The sequence below is a fragment of the Dermacentor variabilis genome, chromosome 10 (genome assembly GCF_050947875.1).
Source record: "Dermacentor variabilis isolate Ectoservices chromosome 10, ASM5094787v1, whole genome shotgun sequence".
NCBI classification, from domain to species: domain Eukaryota; kingdom Metazoa; phylum Arthropoda; class Arachnida; order Ixodida; family Ixodidae; genus Dermacentor; species Dermacentor variabilis.
The window spans coordinates 97,764,854-97,788,154 of NC_134577.1; the positions used below are offsets into that span (position 1 = coordinate 97,764,854).

Below are 23,301 nucleotides of genomic sequence, written 5' to 3' on the forward strand. Positions count from 1 at the left end.
GTCGCCCAGAAGTACTATGAGCGACTAGCCAATAGCGCGGAGCCGGAACTGGATGTACATCACTCAAATACTATCGGTTGTCGCACGGAACGAGCAAGCTATTGAATTTTGTACCTGCAAGAATGAGAAACTACTGCAAGACCCGTCAGAAGTATTTTATGCTGCTTTTTATAGTAAAATATATCAACTCGTAATAATAAACCACACGTCACGCTAGTTTAGCGCGTATATTGGTGCCCGCATGCCGGCAACATCGGGGAGACGTTGCTCAATATCGTCGCTCGCATTGCGCATGACTTGTAGGCGATGAGCGAACGTGATAGTTATCTCCTATCACATCGCTTGTTGCTGTCAGGCGCAAGGTCGCTTTCATGGGCCTCATACTTGCACAATTACGCTCTCTATTACTCCTGTCGATGAGCTTTCATTCACAAAAATATATTCTACTGGAGATATCCTGTAAGTAATGCATGTGGAATTGGTTTATAGATAATCTTTAGAAATGGAATTACTAAATTGACAGCAAGACTATCAGCAAAAGATACCAGAATGGCGGCTGTATTACAGTGTGTTGCTACCGTCTGTCATAACGAGTAAGGCTTTTTGTTTGGAGCAGCACTTGAAGCCTTTTCGTGATAGATGCAGTTTGGTAATTTAGCACCAATGTTTGACAATGTTGTGTTTTAATTTTTTCTTACACATGCAGCCTCAATATTATACCACCATTTCGTCCATTATCAACTACGGAGGTGCAGCGAAGTACGTCTTCACGGCCTTTATTTTGCACACCCTTACCCACGGACGTCACCTGATAAACATAATGGCGTCCGTGTTACAATGGCCATTGCCACAAAACCAGCTCCAGAGTATATGGCGACGAATACTTATGATGACGTCAGCGGTTGTAGAGGCGGTATCTCTAATTAGAGTTTTCATAGAAATAGTATTAAACAGCTAAGATTGCTGCAAAATGTATCCTCGAGGTTTATCGTGCTCAGTTTATTTTGTTATTTCAGTCTGTGTTCGCTTAAGGATTGTGACTAAGAAAAATTTTGCCCCTCCGTTGCTCTTCTCCATATGTATATATATATATATATATATATATATATATATATATATATATATATATATATATATATTGCGAAGGCAAAGAGGTGACGAACATTGCGAAAACATTTTAGTAAAGTGTCAACCGAGGGTCCAGCATGAGGAAGGTCGGACCCTCGGCTGAGCGGCTACTAAAATGTTGTTATAACGCTCATCTCCTTTTTTTTTAATTTGTGCCTTTGCGGTTAGTGTGAAAAGAAGATTTATTTATAGATGTGTATATATATATATATATATGTATATATATATATATATATATGTATATATATATATATATGTATATATATATATATAGTTACTTTCGAGTTACTATATAGTTACTTTCGAGCAACAGTGCATGGAAACTTGGCTCTGTCAAAAAAGTGTACTCTCAGTACAATTTTGCGGCATGTTTGATGGTGCATGTCTCGAAAATGGTGTCATCCACAAAATTATTTTTAAGTGGATATGCCTTCCAGTTTTGCTGAATAAATTTTGCGCATTGCAATATGCACCTTAAGTCCATATTTAAAAATTTAATTACTGCACTTAGTAAATTTGTCTATGCGCATTCGAATTTCTCATTATAACGTCTGCCTCTTTCCACAATGCAACTAAAGGTCTAACAATCGTGCTACCTGCCACAGATGATGTTTAAAAGAATGTCAGTCTTCACAGAAGCACCATATAGTATAGAGCGGTTTCCATAGACCATACAAAATTTTTAAATATCACCTGCGGCAGATAGCATAATTGCAGTTCTTGAGCTACATTACTCAAAGTAGCAGACGAGACTCACATAAGAAATCAACGAATAATAGAAAAATTTGCTAATTACTATTGCAGTTTTAGATCCATTGCACGACAAACGGCTCTCCATGTGATCTCCATTTACCCCTGTCCTGCGCGAACCGCCTCCAACAAGCGCCCACCGCTGTTTGCACTGTCCTTAACTTGTCCTCAAGTGCCTGCCCCATATGTCAGAATCGGTAAAATTCACTGATTATACACCATCCTTTTCGATGATAACGGTAAGCTTCTTTCTATTCAGGAGGTGGCAATGTTTGCCGTATCCGATCGAACCCTTTTTCATTCTTCTATGGATTTCCTTCTCATGATCAGGGTTTGTGTTATTAATTGAGCTAGGTCCTTCACAGACTCTAAAGGTTCACTGGCGATCCTTAACTCTTTTTCCCTTGCCCGGTTATTCATCATTATCTTTGTCTTCTGCATTTGAATCTTCAATCTCACTCTTACACTCTCTCTCTTAAGGTACTCAATCATTTGTTGTAACTCCTCTGCAGTGTTGCTGAATAGAGCAATATTATCGGCAAATCCAAGGTTGCTAAGGTATTCGCTCTTGAACCTTACTCCTAAGCCTTCCCAGTATTTCTTCCAAGCACGCAGTGAATAGCGTTGCAGAGATTGTGTCTCCTTGCCTGACCCCATATTTATGTCATCATCATCAGCCTGCTTACGCCCACTGCAGGGCAAAGGCCTTTCGCATACTTCTCCAACTACCCCGTTCACGTACTAATTGTGACCATGTTGTCCCTGCAAACTTTTTAATCTCATCCGCCCACCTAACTTCCTGCCACCCCCTGCTGTGCTTCCCTTCCCTTGGAATCCAGTCCGTAACCCTTAATGACCATCGGTTATCTTCCCTCCTCATTACATGTCCGGCTCATGCCCATTTCGTTTTCTTGATGCCAACTAAGATGACATTACCTTCAGTTTGTTCCCTCAACCAATTTGCTCTTTTCTTATTCCTTAACGTTACACCCATCATTCTTCTTTCGATAGCTCGTCATGTTGTCCTCAATTTAGGTAGAACCATTTTCGTAAGCATGCAGGTTTCAGCCCTGTACGTGAGTACAGGTAAGACACTGCTGTTATACACTGTTCTCTTGAGGGATGATGTCAACCTGCTGTGCATGATCTGAGAATGCCTGCCAAACGCACCCCAACCCATTAGTATTATTCTGATTATTTCAGTCTCATGACCCGGATCCGCGGTCACTACCTGCTTTCAGTAGATGCATTCCTTTAATTTTTAGAGCCACCCTTCTGCCTTTCCCCTCCAGGTCAGTGAACATGCATTCTAATTGGTCCCCTGAGTCACTAAGCAAGGCAATATCATCAGCCAATCGGAAGTTGCTAAGGTATTCTCCATAAACTCTTATCCCCAATCCTTCCCAATCAAATTCTCTCAATACGTCATGTCTCCATGACTTTACGGAATGTCTTTCTTCGCCGGTATGCTGAAATCACTGCGAAGTATCTTCTTCTGCCCTTTCGTAAATCCCTGTTGTCATTAACTCTTACCCCAAATTCTTCCCAATCCAGGTCTCTGAATATCTCCTGTAAACACGCTGTGAATAGCATTGGAGAGATGGTATGTCCCTGCCTGACGCCTTTCTTTATAGGGATTTTGTTGCTTTCTTTATGGAGGACGATGGTGGCCCTGGAGCTGCAATTTATCTTTCAGTATCTTTATTTGGGGTCGTCTACACCCTGCTTCCTTAATGCCTGCATGAGTGCTGAGGTTTCAACTGAATCACCTGATTGATAGTTGGAATATGGCCTATGGTTGAGTAGCTTCACGGAATCCTTCCTGGTCCATCGTTTGACAGAAGTCTAAGGTACTCCTGATTTTATTTGCGATTACCTTAGTAAATAGTTTGTAGCCAATAGACAGTAAGCTGATTGGTCTGTAATTTTTCAAGTTTTTGGCGCCCCCTTTCTAAAGAATTAGAATTGTGTTAGCATTCTTCCAAGATTCAGGCTTGCTCGAGGTCATGAGGCATTGCGTATACAGGGTGGCCAGGCTTTTTAGAACAATCTGCCCACCATCCTTCAACGAATCTGCGGTTACCTGATCCTGTCCAGCTGCCTTCCCCCTTTGCATAGCTCCCAAGGCTTTCTTTATTTCTTGCGGCACTACTTGGGGGATTTGAAATCCTTCTACGGTATTCTCTCTCCCATTATCGTCGTGGGTGCCACTGGTACTGTATAAATCTCCATAGAACAACTCAGCCACTTCACCTATCTCATGCATATCATTAATGATATTGCCGGCTTTGTCTCATACCGCATACATCTGATTCTTGCCTATTCCTTGTTCACTGCTTTTAGGCTTCCTCCTTTCCTGAGAGCATGTTCAATTCCATCCGTATTTTACTTCCTTATGCCAGCTTGGTTGCGCTTGTTGAATAACTTGGAAAGATCTGCCAGTTCTATTTTAGCTGTAGGGTTAGAGGCTTTCACACAGTTGCATTTCGTGATCAGATTTTTCGTCTCCTGCGATGGTTTACTGGTATCCTTTCTAACGGAGTTACCACGGACTTCTATTGCACACTCCTTAGTGATGCCCATGAAATTATCATATACTGCTTCAACACGAAGGTCCTCTTCCTGAGTTAAAGCAGAATCCCTATTCTTTAGCTTGATCGGCAATTCCTTTCTTTTCGCTCCTGCCGCTAACACATTGATCGGCTTCTTATGCACCAGTTTCTTCCTTTCTCTCCTCTAGTCTAGGCTAATTGTAGTTGTTACCATCCTATGGTAATTGCAGCGCACCTTGCCGAGCACGTCTATGATGACAGTGTTCGGCTATCCTTTCGGCTATCCCGCTTCCGCAAGAAGGTATTCATTACCCGCATATTATTCTGTTCTGCAAACTATAATAACTCTCCCCTGCTATTCCTAGAGCATATGCCATATTCCCCCACTGACTTTTCTCCAGCCTGCTTCTTGCCTACCTTGGCATTGAAGTAGCCCATCAATCAGTATAGTGCATTTTGTTTTGACTTTACCCATCGCCGATTCCACGTCTTCATAGAAACTTTCGACTTAATGGTCATCATGACTGGATGTAGGGGCGTAGACCTGCACGCCCTTCAATTTGTATCTCATATTAAGTTCCACAACCAGACCTGTTGGCCTCTCGTTAATGTAATAGAGTTCGTGCATGTTACCAGCTATATCGTTATTAATCAAGAGTCCTACTTCTAGTTATCGTCTCTCCACTAAGCCCCGGTAGTACAGGACGTGCCAGCTTTTTAGCACGGTATATGCTACTTTTGCCCTCCTAACTTCACTGAGCCCTACCATATCCCATATACTGCCCTCTATTTCCTCCAATACCACTGACACTTGCCTCACTAGATAACGTTCCAGCGTTAAACGTTATCACGTTCAGATTCCAATGGTGGCGTGTCCGGACCCAGATATTCTTAGCACCCTCTGCTGCGTCGCAGGTGTGACTGCCGCCGTGGTCAGTTGCTTCGCAGCTGCTGGGTACTGAGGGCCGGGGTTCGATTGTTGTATTCATACAAGAGGTTGTGGCCAAGTACTGTACCAGGGTGGCCAATCCTGCTCTGGCGACAGAGTGCCTTCCCGGTTCTGGTCACCGGGATCAGGGCCTGTTTATGAAATTTTTATCAACAAGTGGACTTTTTTTAATCAGGTGGAAAATTACGCAGCACCGCGATTCGTCTCTCGCGCTCGACGCTCGGCGGCCACAAAGCGGCTGCGTGTGCGTACCGTGGTCCTCTTGCACCCGAGGCGGATGCTCTACCTCTGCGCCATCACTGCATCCTCTACGTCACTGCTCCATAGTTATGTAGGCGGTCTGTACTCCTCGATTACCTAATGCCTCTATGACTGCTGGTGTCTCTATTGAATCAAATGCCTTTTGGTAATGCCTTTTGGCTCTGCAAATTACTCGATTACCTGATCTATTACATGGACATAATGCATTGTAGACTATCCTTTCGTGAAACCTGCCTGATCTCTTGTTTGACTAAATTCCAATGTTGCCCTTATTCTATTGGATATTCTCTTGGGGAATATATTATATAATATTCGGAGTTAGCTAATGGGCCTGCAATTTTTCCATTCCTTAACGTCTCCCTTTTTGTGGATTAGTATAACGTTTTCAGTCTTCCAGTTGTCTGGGACACTTGCAGTCGATGACACTTCTTTTAGAGAGTCGCCAGTTTTCCAAGCAATATGTCTCCTCCGTCTTTGATTGTATCCACTGTTATTCCATCTTCTCTGGCCGCTCTTCCCCGTTTCATGTCTTGCAAGGCCCTTCTGACCTGATCGTTAGATATAGGAGGAGTTTCTTTATCCTGTTCATTACTGTTTTGAATCGTGTTATCCCGAGTCCTCCGGGTACTGTACAGGTCAGTATACAATTCTTCCACGGCTTTTAGTATACCTTCGAGATTCCTGATGATATTACGGTTCTTATCTTTCAGTGCATACATATTGGTTTGTCCTATGACAAGTTTCTTTCTCACTGATTTCATTCAGGCTGCGTCCGTTTCTTATGGTTTCCTCAGTGTTTCGCACGTTATAATTTAGAATATCACTTTTTTCGCCCTGTTGGTCAGTTTTAACAGTTCCACGAATTGTATCTTATCTCTTCAGTTGAACACTTTCATTCTTTGCTGTTTCTTTATTAGGTTACTGGTTGCATTGATGCCTTGCCTCCCACTCAGTTGCTGCCTCTGAAGTTAGCCTCCTTATGGTCTCATTATTAGCTCTATGTCAGCGTCATCATCATCATCTTTTTGTTCTGAGACTGCAAAATTGTTTGCAAGTAGCAGCCTAAATTTGTCCGCTTGAACCCTTACTGCCTCTAAGTTGACCTGTTTATTCTTGACCAATTTTACTCTTTCTCTCTTCCAATTGAGGCTAGGCCTCAATTGAATCCTTGAATTGAATTGAGCAATTGAATCCTAGCCCTAACTAACCTATGATCACTGCACTTCACCCTACCTATCACTTCTCCATCCTGCGCTATGCTGGGATCGGCAGAAAGTATCAAATCAATTTCATTTGTTGTTTCCCCGTTAGGGCTTTTCCAAGTCCACTTTCTGCTGCTATGATTCTGGAGACAGGTGTTCATTATTCTCAGCTTATACGTTTCTGTGAATCCCTACCAGCATTTCTCCTCTAGCGTTCCTAGAGTCGACGATGTGGTCGCCAGCTGCTTCTTCACCAGCCTACTGTTTCCCCACTTTTGCATTGAAATCACCCATTACTACAGCGTACTGCGTTTACGCTTTTCTCATCCCTAATTCGACATCTTCATAAAACTGATCTACTTCATCATCATCGTGACTCGTTTTCAAGATATGCCGCATGAAAGTTGTAGTAAAAATGCACTATTGTTCCACTTTTTAACGAAAAGTAACAGAACACTTTGTATTTTGTCACACACCTTGGGAATGAATATCTCAATACTGGCGTCATCCGGAAAATTTGTTGCAATTGGATAGACCTTTCTACTCAGTGGTTGCATTTTGTAAATTTCAATATGCGACATGAAGTGATCAATTAAATAATAGGTGTTATTTTATAATTCAATTGAATATGCAAATATATTTTTCATGAAAGTAATGACCACTTCTTTGACTAATCTAGCTCAGTGGCTAACATGAAGCAATCTGCCAGAGGCGATTCTTAAAAATTTGGTATAGATAGTTCTTTTTACCATTGACAAAATTTTGATGGTGCCCAAAGAGCACAAATCCATTCATTCAGATCAACTACTTACCGAATCGAACATTACACTGAAAATCAAGATGTTTAAAGGGACACTCAACGAAATGTCTCATAACCATAGCGTGATTTCACACATAATACCCCAAAATTTAAGCAAATCGCAGTAAATAAATTTCTGACTAATTACATATAGTGCAAGCATTGTAATAGAGAAATTCAAGTGAGTTATTCCACAATATAACATTCAATAGAACAAATTCCAATGCTAGTACCAGTTTGAGATAAGCACTGTCAAAATTGTGTTAAATGTGCAGTACTGCACATTTATCCTACCAGTTGTTCCACTTACTCTTCCAATGCATTGACCTCTTACGAAGTCTTGTTATACATTAAAGCTAAAAAATTAGGTAACTGCCAATGCATTTCATTGCAAAATTTGGGATTGCGTATCACAAACCTGTTGTCATCCTCAGAATTTGTTCGAAGTGGACATGACTTTCAATGTCATTGGCCGTACTCATAAATTGCACTAAGGGGCGTAAGATAATAAGGATATAGATGGTAGTCAAAAAATCATGCCAATGGTTCAAGCAAAAGCAAATGGTTTTCATCTCTCAGACTAATCGTGCTCAAGAAGTGAAATTGTACTGCTTAGCACAGGCAATCTAAAATATAGAATAAAGAAAAGTCGCAGCAATTCCACTCTGTGAATGTGGGATACCAGCGAAGCTGTAAAAGAAGCACACAAAGATTACTCTGCGAGTAACTACGAAAATGAACGTCACCTATTTAGGCCTCATTTAGAATACACTCAAACGTGCTCGCGTCAGTGTATAATACCATAGTACACGTACGGTGGCATTTCCAGTAGAAACTGCAATCACACCTTGATGTTTCTTTTTCTGAGTAAACGCGGTCCGCAAGGTGCGATTTTAGACTGTTTGACATGCACTAAGCGCGGCAGCTAACATTTTCCATTTGCGAGCACCTAGCGGAGGACTTTCACTATTCTTGGCATCAGTTTTTAACTTATAAACTGTTTACGTGAAAATTCTTTTTGATTGAGTGCGTTAATTTATCAAAACAAAAATTACGTACAAAGGCCTCAGTGAAGTGTCTACAATCCACGTCGCGATTGGTTCCCCGTCCTTGCCACCTGAGCATTTTCGCAGAGTTCATCACACTACGGATATCAAAGAATCACACGCACGAACGTTCAGTCGGCCCATTTCCCACAACTGCGAATTCTCAAGTGCCAAAACGTAGACAAATTTGCACTGTGTGAAGGCCTCTCTTGCACATCAGTTTTGCCAGCAATCTGCGCTTAATGCGCACCTTGATCCTCCCATCGTTGCTGATGTATCGTGGTAGACGCTGAACCATGTCCTGTACGTCAATTGTTACCTTTACCACCTGCCCCTTAATGACCACCTCCAAGCGTGAGCAGACTGATGGACGTAGGGCAAGCATGGCGACAGCAATCGCTTCTCACCGTGATCGAAAACCGAGGCGGAATTCCAGGATGCACGGAACAACGCACTAACGCATATACGTGCGCCACACACTTTTCACAATGCCAAATCGCTCCGTTCGCCAAAGCCAGCCACCAACACTGCAATCGCACTGTCGTTTTTAGTTGCGTCATCAACGTTCGCAATCACAGATGGGTCGTTTTCAATCCAGGGATCAGTCACACGCACAAGAAATGGAATCAAACGTTTTACGAAGTCTCGAGCGGTGGAATCATGCATCCGCACCAATTTATTTAACCTTCCGAGCGTGGTAGCTCGATGGTTGCGCCGCATTAATCGCTTCAATTTCTGGCGGACTTTCGTTCGAGCTCGCCTTTTACGGGCAGCCTCCTTAGTCCGCTCCTCAGTGGTTCTCGCCACCTGCCGCTATCGCTCACGCCTGAGCTCCTGAAGTTGGGCATTGTGAGCACATTGTTCGGCAGTACGCACTACACGCGGCCGCCCAATACCAGCGAAGGCAAGCAGGCGCATAAATGCAGCAGATGGCTTGTAAGCAATAAACCTCTTGCTTCAGCTAGTTGGTTCCTTCTAGAGCACATAACAGGGCAGCATAAAAAACCTGTCAAGCCAAATGATCAATAGAGGGCGGTGTTCTGTAATATTGCGCCGTTTCTTTGCTTTCTTCGTGGTACACAGACATGTAACACTCCGTTGTAAAAAAAGGCATATAATGCGTGCAGGAGAGCACGCACACGGCTATATGCGGTTCAGGGGGCTTCTGACGCCTTGCCGTGGATTTGTTCTCCTTGTTTTTAGCAAGGGAAATAGAATCGGCAGGTAATGCTGCTAACATTTGACATCGATGCTTCAGAAGAGAAACTATAGCTTACACTCCCCGGGAGAGAGAAAGTGTGCCAATTAAAAATTGTATAGATGCAGCAAACATGCTAAGCAGCAAGATGGAAGCACTCGAGGAAGCAATGTATTACCTGTTCACACTAAAGAAACATGTGGTGATGCAACCAATGTTTACCCCCATTTTGGAATGTTTCCTATAGGCGGTGTCACCGGCTTCTCAAGAGGCGTTTCCTAGGCTCATGTAATTTATTTTGCAAGAGTTCGCAAATGCATTCTATGCAACCCTTCTTTTGTGAATTTGCAGGTGCAGGCGTCACTCTTAATCGAAGGGGCGAGTGTGACCATCTTCGCCTTCGGGCGTTTGTTTATGGGAGTCGCATTCAAGCTGCATGTTTCTGAGCGTCCATATTGTAAGTTCCTAAATTATTTACCTTGTCCTTCTAGACATTGATTTGACAAAAATATGCAGCCTTAAATATCACACTTTTTGTGTAATAAAAATTTTGCATAATAGCCAAGAATGGGCTCTGGATAAACTGTATTCAATGGAACAATTTTAGTGTACATTGTATAAATTCCATAGACCTGTACTAGATCGTAAGAGTTTCAAGTTGCACTGTCTGTGTATGCGCCTCTTGTGTTCTGTGTGCTGTGTGCTTTCAGTCAGCAAAGCTCATCTTTGATGTGGCTTATCCTGTAGCTTGGTCAGGCTAATCTACTTGGTCAATTTATATAAGAAGTTTCGAAAGAAGTTCTGCATCAAAACTTTCTCAAATATTTCAAACATTGCAAACTCCTTCCTTTACCAGTGTTCACATTTTTCCAGTTTCTATGGTTTATCATAGCGAACTTTGGCCATCGTTTTCTCTGGTGCCTCAGTTTCACATTCACATTGTTGGTCTCTTTTATGCTCCTCCATATATTATTGGAGCCATATTTACTTCGCCTACATTAAAACAGTTTTTGTTATATTGGAAGAAAATTAACAAAAATACTCAAGAAAAAAAGGAAATGACAATAAAGTTAATCTGCCCATCAACTGTAATAAAAAATGCGAGTGCCGGGGTCCTGTAGAGATAATTGCTAACAATAATCCTATAAGCATTTGATCTGATTGGTTAGGGTGAAATTGTTTACACATTTCACATAGTGATTGTTATGGAAGAAGCCACATATCCCATGACACAAACCCTGTACCCGAGTTAGCGTCAAAATGTTCATTGAAGAGCTGCACAAATCCAGTAGTGCATACCTACTGACCAAACTAGGCACTTTCGATCATTAAAAGTAACCCATGCCCAGTAACCTAAGCTGTCGTTAAAGAGGGTCATTGAAAAGCAGCGCAAACCTAGTGGCACATATCTAGTGATCCAAGCTGGCATCAAAAAGGCTAATTGAAGAGCACCACATACCCAGTCACCTAAGTTGTCTAACTATTGGTTTTGATCCTGCATCTCTCAACATAGCAGCCCGATGCTCCACCTCCACCACAAAGTTGACTAAAGAAGTTAGGCGCCCACACACATAAACAGATGCATAAATACATACTGACACACCACAAACTCAGCTAAGTTGTTAAAGTATGTTATTAGCATTGAGCATTAAGGGGGCTAACAAAATGGCAGAAATCTTGATTTGGAGAAGTTTCTTTAGCAGATCATCTTCATAATCTATATTACTGAACAGTGCAAGAAGGTGCATTTATATTGTGCCCCTCTCTAATGAAACTCAGTTAAATACCAACATATTTTTTTTAAATGTGACTATAACTTCATTAGTAATTTCTCCATCCCACAGTATCCACGTGAAGGCGCCAATCATGCTTTCTACTGCGAGTGATATTTACAAACACCACCAGTCTTTGCTGGCTGTATTGTTTTATTAAATCAATAGGCGTGAACAGCAGCATGTGTGTATGCAATTGTTTGCATACTACTTTAGCAGAGAAACCCCATTCCAGTGTGCTTGCAAGCATAAACTTCTAAAACCTGCCAGCATATTTAACACCTTTGTGTGGACAAACTGGCTCGTAATTTGCAGTTGCCCACATCAGCGCTTGGGCTGCATCTGGCTATTTCATGCCAGTGATATACCAACTATTTCTCGAGTGGGGGCAAACCTTACAAGACCTGATCTCTCTCTTTCTTTCCTTGTATATACATACATACATACGTGTGTGTGTGTGTGTGTGTGTGTGTGTGTGTGTGTGTGTGTGTGTGTGTGTGTGTGTGTGTGTGTGTGTGTGTGTGTGTGTGTGTGTGTGTGTGTGTGTGTGTGTGTGTGCGCGCGCGTGTGTGTGTGTGTGTATAGTTCCAGCACCTAGCGGCCCACTATTTTAAGATATAGGATAATACAAGTGAATGACCTCTATCAATACAGACTACTACGAGAGTAGTGTCTCAGCTGCAAACCCTCAAACTTTTTGTTCATGGAGATGGTGAATCTTTGCGTAAAGGAAAAGGCCTATGTAACAAGATATACAAGAATGTGGAACGTTCCCTACTTTCGTCCTAATTATGGCTTTCAGATGCTTCGATGTACTCTTCCGCTAATTCTAAATAATTACACTAGCAAATGTATAAATGTGTCTCAATTAAGTGCCGCAGAATTAGCGCATATTTTACTTGTATAAGCTATGTGTAAACTATGTTTTCAGTTTTCCTGTATGTCTTGATCTTTACGTAAAACAATGTGTCACTTTAAGAAACAGAAAAGGGCTGTGATATTGTGATGTCCTTTCAGCTCCTGCCATTGTTCACAAAGGGGGCGGAGGATCCCTCAAGCTGTCATTTGAACGGCTTTTCCCTCCGCCTCCTTGCAACTATATAACATCTCCTGATGACAAAGGAACAAAAGGCAATCAGCGCCTCGCAGAGGTCCCAGAGCCTGCACAGTAGACGCAGTACAGCTCACATAGAAAGTGCACATTTGCTACAAACAAGTTTAATTTAAAAACAAAGAATTGTGCTTGGTGTTTAAATCCGCAGCACAAATATGTCCCTTGCTTAGGTAATAGTATTTCTCAAGGTTATACGTATTGAAGTACAATCAACATAAATTATTTGCAATACTCACCAGAAAAAAGGCAGCAGATGTGTGCAACCTTCATTACAACCCGATTTCCAATGAAGATGTTTATTTAGAACACTTGCAATAAATGTTTCAGTTTCTTGCAATTATAGGCATACTTTGCCAAGTTGCCTGCATATATATGACTGTTCTGTTTCTTTAGTAAGGTATTTCCATAAGGCATTAGCAAGGCATTTTAGCAAGAAATTCAACAGAGTAGTTGAATATACGCTTATTTAAAACGTTAGACATAATAACCTTCCTAGTATTACAGTTTCTTGGATAGCACCTTATCTTTCGGATCGCCTGCAGTTTGTCTCAATTGAAGGTAACAACTCCAGCTGTGTTCCCGTAACATGCAATCTACCCCAGGGAATCGTCCTGGGGCCATTGCTGTTTCTACTCTAGATAAATGGCATTGTCAACATTGTTACACCAGGCACACAAATTAGATTGTTTGCGGACAACCGCGTCTTCTTTACGAAACTTCATCTAAGCTGACACAATATAGAAGAATCGTTTGATATGTCAAGCATGGCCTTGAACACAGACAAAACCATCTGCAAGAAAAGCCCTTCAAGATTTGAATACACGTTGGCCGCTTCACCCGTAAAGGAAGATGACAATAATAAATATCTAGGCGTGACACTTTCTAATAACATTTCCTGGAATTTCCATATTAGTTATTGTTGTTCTGCCTTCCGTAAACTTTGCTTCTTAAAACACAAACTGAGAAATTCATCTGCCAGCATTAAATTAAGTTATTTGACTTTCTTCAGACGTAAAGTAGAGTATGCGCGCATTACACGGGATGCACACACGAAACATAGCCTTAAAATCATAGAGGGAATTCAGAGAATGGCTGTTTGTTTTATTTATTCTAAGTTTAAGTGCACTGATTCACCAACACAACTAATGATGGCAAACAACGTTGCCCTCCTCGAGCCACTGAGGCAGATGCTTCGCGTGAATTTCTTACAGCAACTAATTAATAGTTAATTATGCTTAGGCCACTCGCTGTACGTGACCCCTTTGTGCACAACGCATACACATCACGATCACACCTATGCATTAACACCTTGTGCCAAAGGACAAAGAGAGATAATTTTTCTTTCTACCCCAGAATAGTGCCTGAGTGGAACGCTAGACCCGCGATGTATTAAAACCCTCCTAATGAAGTGCGTTACTCATATTTTCTCTGTTATGCATATTTATTAGTACTTATCGTATAGTATATATATTTCTATATTTGCAGTTTTTTTTTCTTGCGCTGATTTGCCTTGTAGGCTTCAGTTCCCCTCCTGCAAGGTACGATGTGCGGTCTGATGTATGTTCTAAATAAAATAAATAAAATTAAATCAATATTTGCCAGCTGTGGAGCACTTCTTGTTATGAATTTTTAAAGCGCCAGTAGTTCATCAACACATGTGTTACTCCATCATAACATTTATCACGGCGTCCTCCCCTCCTCTTTGTCCCGCAGTCAATTTCCGCTAGATTTGATATCGGTTGATGTCACAGTTCTTCTGGGGTGACATGGTAATTTCTTTTGCTCGCAAAACGTATTGACAAAAAGCTCGGGATTGATTGCATGCGCAATTTGCTGCAAATTTCATAATTTGTCCTCTGTCTTTGAAGTTTACCTACACGTTGCCCATATTGTGCCCTTTATTTTTGCCAAATATAAAGAAAAATTTCTTCTTCAGTTCACCAAGCACATTGATCAAACCAAGCTGGATCATGTTATGACACTTGAAAGCAGGAAAAGGAAGACGATTGCTTAGTAATTGTTTGCAACGCATCTAACCGAACGAGGAATAAAAAAACGTTGTCGCACCTTACCCTTTCCACGAAATATAGACACGTTGTAACCTACAGTTATGTCCGGACAGTGCGAAGCATAGCTGATAGGGGCAATATCACATGCTGTAACAAAGTCTGTGTTTGATCCAACCATATTTCACTTAGCACATAGAGTTTCTATAGCATACCACCAATTTTTGCTAAATTTGGTCTTGGTGGCTTTTATATATAGTTCCGCCAAGGCAGTGGGCTCAATACCTCCGCGCTCGTTAGACACACTCATAACAATCTAGAGTGCTTGCATATGTATTTTACTGCGAAAGCCAAAATTGTGCATCTATTTCAAAGTTCACCTACATATCACCCATTGACTTGTCCTTAAGTCCCCGAACATAACGAAGCTGCCTTCTTCAGTGAGGACACCTGGCGATATAGATCATGCATGAAGAAAAAGAAGTGGTTCGAATAATTAATCGCAACGCTTCTAAATATGGCGGAAACATTAAATATATGTGACATATTGCACTTAAAATGCCGCCTATTCCTTCAAAGTATAAAATATCTGTAATGCACAGTTCTGTTCGGAGATTGTCAAATCTAGCTAATAACCGCAGCGTCATACATTCGGACCTACATTGCTTACATTTTTAACGCTGTATTTTATCAACACGCGTTTACCATTGCACATAAACTTGACACATTGTTTTTGATATGCTCGCAAAATTTCAACTCAATTATAGTTGTGGTTATGCCAAGGCATCCGTCTTAGTATTACACTGCTCGTAAAACAGACTAATAATGCTGTGGGGCACTTCCATACATATTCTACTGGAAGATGAGCATTTAGTCCACCCATTTGTTGTCTACATATTGGCTACACCATGCCCCTAATTTTCCGCAGATATGAACAAGATGCCTGGTTTAGATTCCAAAGGACACCAAAGAAATAAATTACTAATCTTGTATGATGCATGAAAACACATGCAAAAGTATCAGTTTATTCGGCTCCTCTGTAAAACTTGTAGTTAAAGCAAGAAAGTGACAGTTTCTGAAAGTATCACGTTTAAAGTTCTGTCTAATGTCACAGAATTTCAACCGTCTCTGATGCTGTTGATTTAGGAGTCTGGAAAACATTCCTATTAGCAGTAGTGTGACATACTGGAATGCCTCAATGCGCTACTTTCTACAATGGCAGTGATGAATCTGCACAAATCAAAAATAAATCGCTCGTGGCTCATAACATTGATTCATACTTCGAATAAATATGAATGCTATGCCGCACATATAGATATATTTTACCGAGGATACCAAGGCACAGAAACTAAAAGCCGTGTATACCGCATGAAAACTGCGAGAAAGTGGCTTTTCTGTAAATGTTTTCAAAGCACATAAGCAACCAACGCAGTGAACACTTTCGGTACACGTCACCAAAAAGTGGCCCTCAGTTTTTCAAAATACGAAATATCTGTAATTTAGTCCTGCTGGGAAACAAGTAATAAAATAGCCTTGCTCTTATTTAGAAAGAGCCTGAAAACGAAATCGCCAAATCGGAAGTCAAACATGCGCTTAGAGAAAAATCGAGTCAGTGTTCTATTGGTATTGTAATGGATTTGCACGTTCGACTAAGGTAACTTTCAGGAGCATATCTACGATAAGTCGTGATTACAGAATAAAATTAGACAGTTACACCTGCAAGAGACTTCATTCTATTTTCGATTGTGATACGATACTGAGACTGCAACGCTATGTAGGCTATCTCTGGACAGAAATTAAATAGTTCCAGCAATTGATAATCCAATGATTTCATGCCCTAAGGCATGCTATTCATTGGGCCCGGCTGATTATATTTTAAGCGGACCTTCCACTCGCCCACAGGTTAACTCTAGGAAGCTGATTGTGTTTTTAAATGCGGATATATAGTGGTCTGAAAAAACTGGGCATAATGCAAGTTGTGCAAGCTGACATATTAGAGTGGGTACTGCCCAGCACCAGGCGTTTCGCAACGCGAGTATGTGTGGCGAATGCTGTGCATCGTCTGGTGCAGGGAGTCCTGAGAAGGCACAAAAGGCAAACCTCGCTGTCCAAGCAGGGTATGCGTAGCAAGGAAAATCACTACGTATGTGCTCACTCTATTAAGAAAGAAAATTTTGCTTGAGCTGTAGTTCTGTGGCAGTTTTCAGCACGCAGCCGAAAGTGCTCGCTTTCAGGGGCGGGGGGGGGGGGGAGGCAACTGACAAACTTTGCCCCTCCCCTCAGGCTCCCGGTAGATACGCCTATCTTTCATGCCTACCATATAATTGAGCCTTCATTCGGATATACCACATTGTTATGTACAGCCTAAGACGTGGCCCGGAATCCAAGCAATGCAAGCCTAGACAGGAAGGCATGGAGTACTCGCCGCACCGAATAATCCATTTTCTAGCGTTGCAGTTTGCATTGACAATAACACAGTAATTTCTGTTTCATATAGAAAACAAAAATTGCAGGATAAAAGCAAATGCTGTTTTACAAGTTAGAACAGCATGGTAATTCATGAACACGTCCGTAATTGGTAAAGACGCGTCTAAAAAAATTATTAACACTTGTTTGTAGCATCGGAGTGCTGATAATTTTCTTTTATGTTGCAGGGCACAGCCATATAGGCATTGCTGAGTTGGCAGTTGGACCAGACGGACTCACATTTTGGAAGGCTGTTAATGTATAGCCATACGCGCTGGAATTGCAGGAAGTTAGGTGAGTTCTGTTGCGTCTTTGCAGTTACACATTTTTTACAAGAGAAATCAACGAAGCATACCGCATAAATAGGACGCGTGAGCCAGGCCCAATTAACAATGCATGAAAAAAAGGCATCCTTTCTAGATGACAACGGATAGAAATTAATCTGCACATATCTACCTTTCTTTTTATAGAATTACTGCTTATTGTAATTTTATGCCTTTATATCACAGCTTATGCCTTTCCACTGGAAGAAATTGTGTAATATATAACCATACATCTAGTGTTATTGTTATTTTTAATCCTTCCATCAAAATAAAGAGTAAGTTGTTAGCAGCAGTTTTGTTGTATGGTTTTCCTTGCCTCCCACTGTAAATGTTGCCCTGAAATGTTACACAATTGACCAGGAAAATAAAAACAACACTACAAATTTCCGCTTGCGAACACAGGTGGTTTTCAGAAAATGCACAAATAGGGTGACAGGCATCTGTTGGCATACTGTAACAATAATAGGTGCAAGCGAGATTCAACATAACTGTAATACTTCAGCTTTCACATGACTACATTGCTTAAGATACCACAGAAGTGTAAGTGCACAAAAACAAAAACAAGCTGGTGCATTAACCACAAATGTCACTTGTGCAGTCACAACATAGGCTATTTCGTCTAGTGAAAGCGCTAGCTAATATGTAGAAAATATATGCACATGTACTCTTAGATATACACACTTGCTTAACACTGAGTTGCAGTGCATATGATGCTTGTTTTAGACACTGGTATATTTGTCAAAAATACTTAGAGAATTAGATAAAATGCTTTCAATTCATCAGCCCAGTAGTCGAAGTCTTACTAATAGCATTATAATTTGGACTTGCTCGTTGAACATATTCTGTCTGACCTGAACAGCGCCAAGCACAATAAATAACTTCTTTAGCGCACGAAAAGCGTCGAGAGAAGTAAGTACGACGTGGGCACAGCGCTAACTTATGTCTCTTGTCCCTTTTCGGGGGCTAAAAGAAAAAAGTTATAGAATACCAACATGCCCAAACCTACGCTCTTTCGGAATAAGTAGAACGCTGCCCACTTGTCCTGACCAAATACTTGGAAAGGGACCGAAATGATTAAATATAATTACTGACAGCTGTAGAACTAGAGCTTCTTGTTTGATTATAACTACTAAAATTACACAAGCGCCAAGCAGATGTTCTCTGTGGTGCTGTTGACACCAAATTCATTACAACATTCCAACAACGAGCAAACTCCACAGCAAGTGCAAGATGAGCTTGAAAAAAGGGGGTACCAGCGAAACACAAAAGACGCGCACACGCAAAAAAGGCCTTACACGCGGTTATGTGTGGCAATGTAAATTTCAATGAAGTACAGCAACGTCCGTCCATGTCGAACGCCCTTTCCTTGGTGCGCGTTTTTTGTGTTTAGCTGGTATCCCCTTTTTTCAAGTTCCTCATGCACCAACTGGCCCAAGAGCTGGCACTAAAACGGGTGCAAGCAGACAATTTTGCACTCTTTGCAAAATAGTGTTCGTATTTATTAATTGAGGATCAATACAGTGAACTTTCTACCAGCTAATTATGTGGTCAGTGCATTGACTTAAAGTAAAAAATTGTGTAACTGGACACAGACTACTTGCATGAATGGGGATAACTTGCCAGGAATATAAAAAAAACATTGGAGCGAAAAAATCATGCTAACTAGAAAACAGCTCAAGCTCATGAAATGTTTATAAACCAGTGGCAGTCATTCTGGGGACAAGAGAGAAATAATTGTGAATATGAATGTTAAACATTTTTAAGCATGCCATGTGCTTGCGACATATTTGACGCACTACACTTTGAATTCCTACATACGCAGAAACTTCACGAGCCTGTAGCATAAAAAGAAAAATTCGGCAATAAATATTGTCGTCAAATTTCATAATGTACTTATTAGTAAATATACAGAAAATTACATGTGCGTTATATACATAAGGAGGTCCCATTTTCAAAGACTGTATGGGGACCTCGTGTTAAAGATACTTATGATGGTGCACAATGTTTAAAGCAAAAGTAGTACAAATGACAGCTAAGAGTAACATCCAAGCATGTTTATAGCATATGAGTAATTAGAACACTTGTTAACAGCATGACAATACAAAAAACATAATAAAATTAGAAAAAAATGGACATCAGTAAGTATTTATTATGAATGCTTTTCGTTCTCTTTTAAGTTGGTATAAATTTTTTGCTAGGTGGTAGAGTATTACAAAGCTATTATATCGAGGAAATTTCCACAGTCTGTTTACCATATTCAGCTCGCACTTTAGCTAGACATAAATTATTATTGAGTGCACATCTAGTGTGACTATAAGCTATCAGGTCACAAGGTGAGAAAGAGATCGAAGGTTGTTCCTTAGTCATATATCTATAGAATAAAATCCCTAGAATATATTTGGCGAGTTCTGAAATGGTTAGGATGTTGTTTACATGCTGTAGTAATTTTCCTGTTGCAAAGCTTGAACTGCTTGTAATAATTCTTATGGATTGGTTTTAGATTACCTGGAGGGATACCAAGTGAGTGTTATAAGTGTTACCCCAGCGTATTATGACGTAGTTAATATGAGAGTGATTGAGTGGTATAGCAAGAAAAATGTACTATGTGTACAGTAGGGACGAGTTTTAATTAGAACTCGAATACCATATGCTATTTTCTTTTTTATGTGATAAATGTGATCTTTATATTTCAAGTTGCAGTCAGGAGAAATCCCAAGAAAAGATGAGAATGGGCTCGGAGAGATAGAATGTGAGCCAAAAGTGAAAGGGAAGAAAGCCGGATGTTGTTGATGTGAGGAAAATACAACACATTTTGTCTTGGTGGCATTAATGGATAATAGGTTATAACAGGTTAGCATGACACCAACTTAAAACATATTCTAGATCAGTATTTTGCTTTTTAATAAGAACTGGCGCGTTTTTATCCTAGGCCATGGTGAATTTATGTTAAATATAGAACACGCATTTAAATTTCTTGGTCAAGTATAGTGCACCTCCTCCGAGTAGACCGGCTCCTGGACTGGAATCGTGCTACCTGCTGCAGGAAATCTTAAAAAGTTTCGCACCTAGAAATTCATCCCGCAAGTTGAAGAAACCAAGCAGTTTGGGGCGATCTGTGATAGTAAGCTCAAATGGCTCTGGCATAATTAATGCGATTGTTCTAATAGTCCCGCTATGCTGAAAATGCCGCGTTGGCCTTGAGCGCAATTTTTCGTATATATTGACGCATAGGTATGTCTATGCCATGGCTTGCTGTGTTACATGTGGTATATAGGGGTTATATTGCAACATCATTCTATCACAAAAGTTCCTTATACCTTCTTAAATTCGTGACAGAGTTATTCCTCGAAACTTCGAGGATGACCGGTAAAACTTATTATGAAACGAGACAGCGCATGCCTTTTGCCTTATATACTAAAAGTGGAAACAATAGCAACTTTACTGGCGTTGATGCGCACGCGCTAAGGGATCTCCCCCGCTCCCCCATGAAAGACGCTTCGTTTCCATCAATCACAAAGCGGCACGCACATCTCGCCTCCTTGTAGCACCACAAGGCCAGCGCTGACATTAGGAGTCAGGTGCCCGCGGAGCCCAGCACGCAAGATAGAGGTTACACTAAAGAGGTTATGCTGCCGCGTCCGGACACTAAACTCCGACAGGCACAAGCATCGTGTGGCCGCATCTACTTTGTGCACACATTGCCGGAAACCCGAAACAATTGACCGCGTTGCGTGCCGATGATTTCACCCGCTAAGAAGAAGGTTGCTTGGGGTCCCTATAAACAAGCTTGGTCTCAGCATGAACCTCCACGTCTTACTTTCGCTGGAGACTTCCACGTTAGGGTACAGCCAAAAGGTTGTTTGAACAGGGATGAAGCACTTTTATTCTTGCTACCGATCGGGCGCCTTTCTGCAACGACGAATTATCGTAAATATTGATTTATCTTTTCATTCATTTTAGCAGGAGCACTTTGTCAGTTTTGAAGACCGCAAAAATTACTCTTCCCCTGGTATTTTATTCTAGCTTTTTCTCATCCATTTCCTTCAAAGCGCCCAATTCTTGGGCGATTACCCCACGGTGGGTACCTGTCGTTTGTGTTGCTATTTTGTAATTTCGTAATTATATTTATTTAACCAACGATACGCCAGACAACCGATGTTTGTGTGTTGATTCTAATAAACGTAGTTTAATGGACCGCCTCTTTGCGAATGCTGCGTAGTGGGCTCGAGCCAGCATTTCGAGAATCCAACAGAGCGGCTATGTGCCACTAACGTCTAGATACAGCCGTACCTTAGGGTTATTCCAAATCATGTTGCAGAAACTTCGTTTTTGTAGATATCTGAACATTGTTGGATAGCCCTTAGTGAGATGGCATCCGGACTGGCAAAGGCAGCGCTTGCTGGGCCAATGGGTTTCTTTATTCCTAGCCTTACTTCTCTAGTGGTAACAAGATTGCGATCGCGACAACAACTCCTAGGTACAAAAAATGAGCTCCTCCTTGCTGCACGGAATTACGTGCATTTAGCACTCCCCTGGAATGCCCGGTCTTGTCCCTCTCGGCAATGCGAAGTTTCCATTACACTATTACGATGTCGAATACCGCAACCAAATTTGCACGAAAGTAGGTGTCGGTACGTACCATCAAATCTTCCTGGTCCATGTGGGAATATAGAATCACTGGAGCATTTCCTATTTTTTTGCCGCAAATATAATTCCGAAGATCTGCTTAGAGCAACCCCTATCGCGTAGGCGCATTCTCCTCTCTCAGATTAAAATTCTATCATTTGGGGTCCTTGGTCGAGCCTGTAAGGATGGGTGTCAGACAGTACATGAGTACTTCATTGCGACTGGTAGACTTTCTTTCATGTTAAGCGCATTTACCGCAATATTAACACTGAGTCGCGTTATTTTCATAATATGGCATCTTCGTATAATTGCCATGACCACTATTCATGAAACGGAAACTGAAAATAAATAATATGTACTGTTATTTAAATATGATCAATAAATTAACCGGGACGAAGAAGTTCGTATTATGTTTCCGCTCAAAACCATGGCCAATGCCCCTCCCCCCCCCCCCCCCATCTTGGCAACGGGTCAAAATTTGAAGAACAACGAGAAGACGAAGAAGCGAAAAGTCCGGTGAGGTCGAAGTCGAGGCGATCAGCAATCGATTATGTTCACATATTTAATCTATGTGGTTCTTGAAGTTGCTTTAGTTGAGAGGTATGTAGCCTGCCTCTACGACGCCAGAGCTACCAAGGATGACCTTCTTTTGCCCCAAGTTAACGGAGTAAGTGCAACCTTGACCTATTTTACCTATGTGGTTCTTGAAATTGCTTTAATTAGCACGTGTTTAGCGTACCTTCACGTTGCAAAAGGTACCCAGGATTACTTTCTTTTGCCGCAGATTAACGGAGTAAGTGCAACTTTGGAAGGACGCGTTTCTTGGACTGTAGTGACCGTTGCGCTTTTCTTTAACAAGTGCGGTGGTTACCTCTTTCTATGCCGCATTGCAGCAGCACCTGGTCGCGCGTGTTGTGTCGCCTGCTTTCGGTTAGCTTTAAAAAAACATCACGTGGTCGAACTTTGCCTGCAGACCTTCCACGCCGTCTCGTACCCACCAGTCTTGCTTTCGCACGTTCGACCTTATATTATCACGTCTAATTTTATGCTTGTTTCTGTACGCGAGTAAGTGCCAGCAACACTGTATGGTTATCCCATTTCCGGCTCCC

At 41.3% G+C, this 23,301-nt stretch overlaps 2 protein-coding genes across 2 annotated transcripts in view; one reads left to right on the forward strand and one right to left on the reverse strand.

The window, feature by feature from the left end:
- Positions 1 to 23,301, reverse strand: part of LOC142560833 (uncharacterized) — a 145,577-nt gene that overhangs the window by 29,216 nt on the left and 93,060 nt on the right. The gene's annotated exons all lie outside the window — the stretch shown is intronic.
- Positions 1 to 23,301, forward strand: part of LOC142559836 (uncharacterized) — a 51,484-nt gene that overhangs the window by 27,288 nt on the left and 895 nt on the right. Inside the window, exons 4-5 of the mRNA XM_075671511.1 lie at positions 10,237 to 10,342; positions 17,432 to 17,537. Of these exons, the coding sequence (XP_075527626.1) occupies positions 10,237 to 10,342; positions 17,432 to 17,508 (183 nt within the window). The 3' untranslated portion in view covers positions 17,509 to 17,537. The remainder of the gene's footprint in view (positions 1 to 10,236; positions 10,343 to 17,431; positions 17,538 to 23,301) is intronic.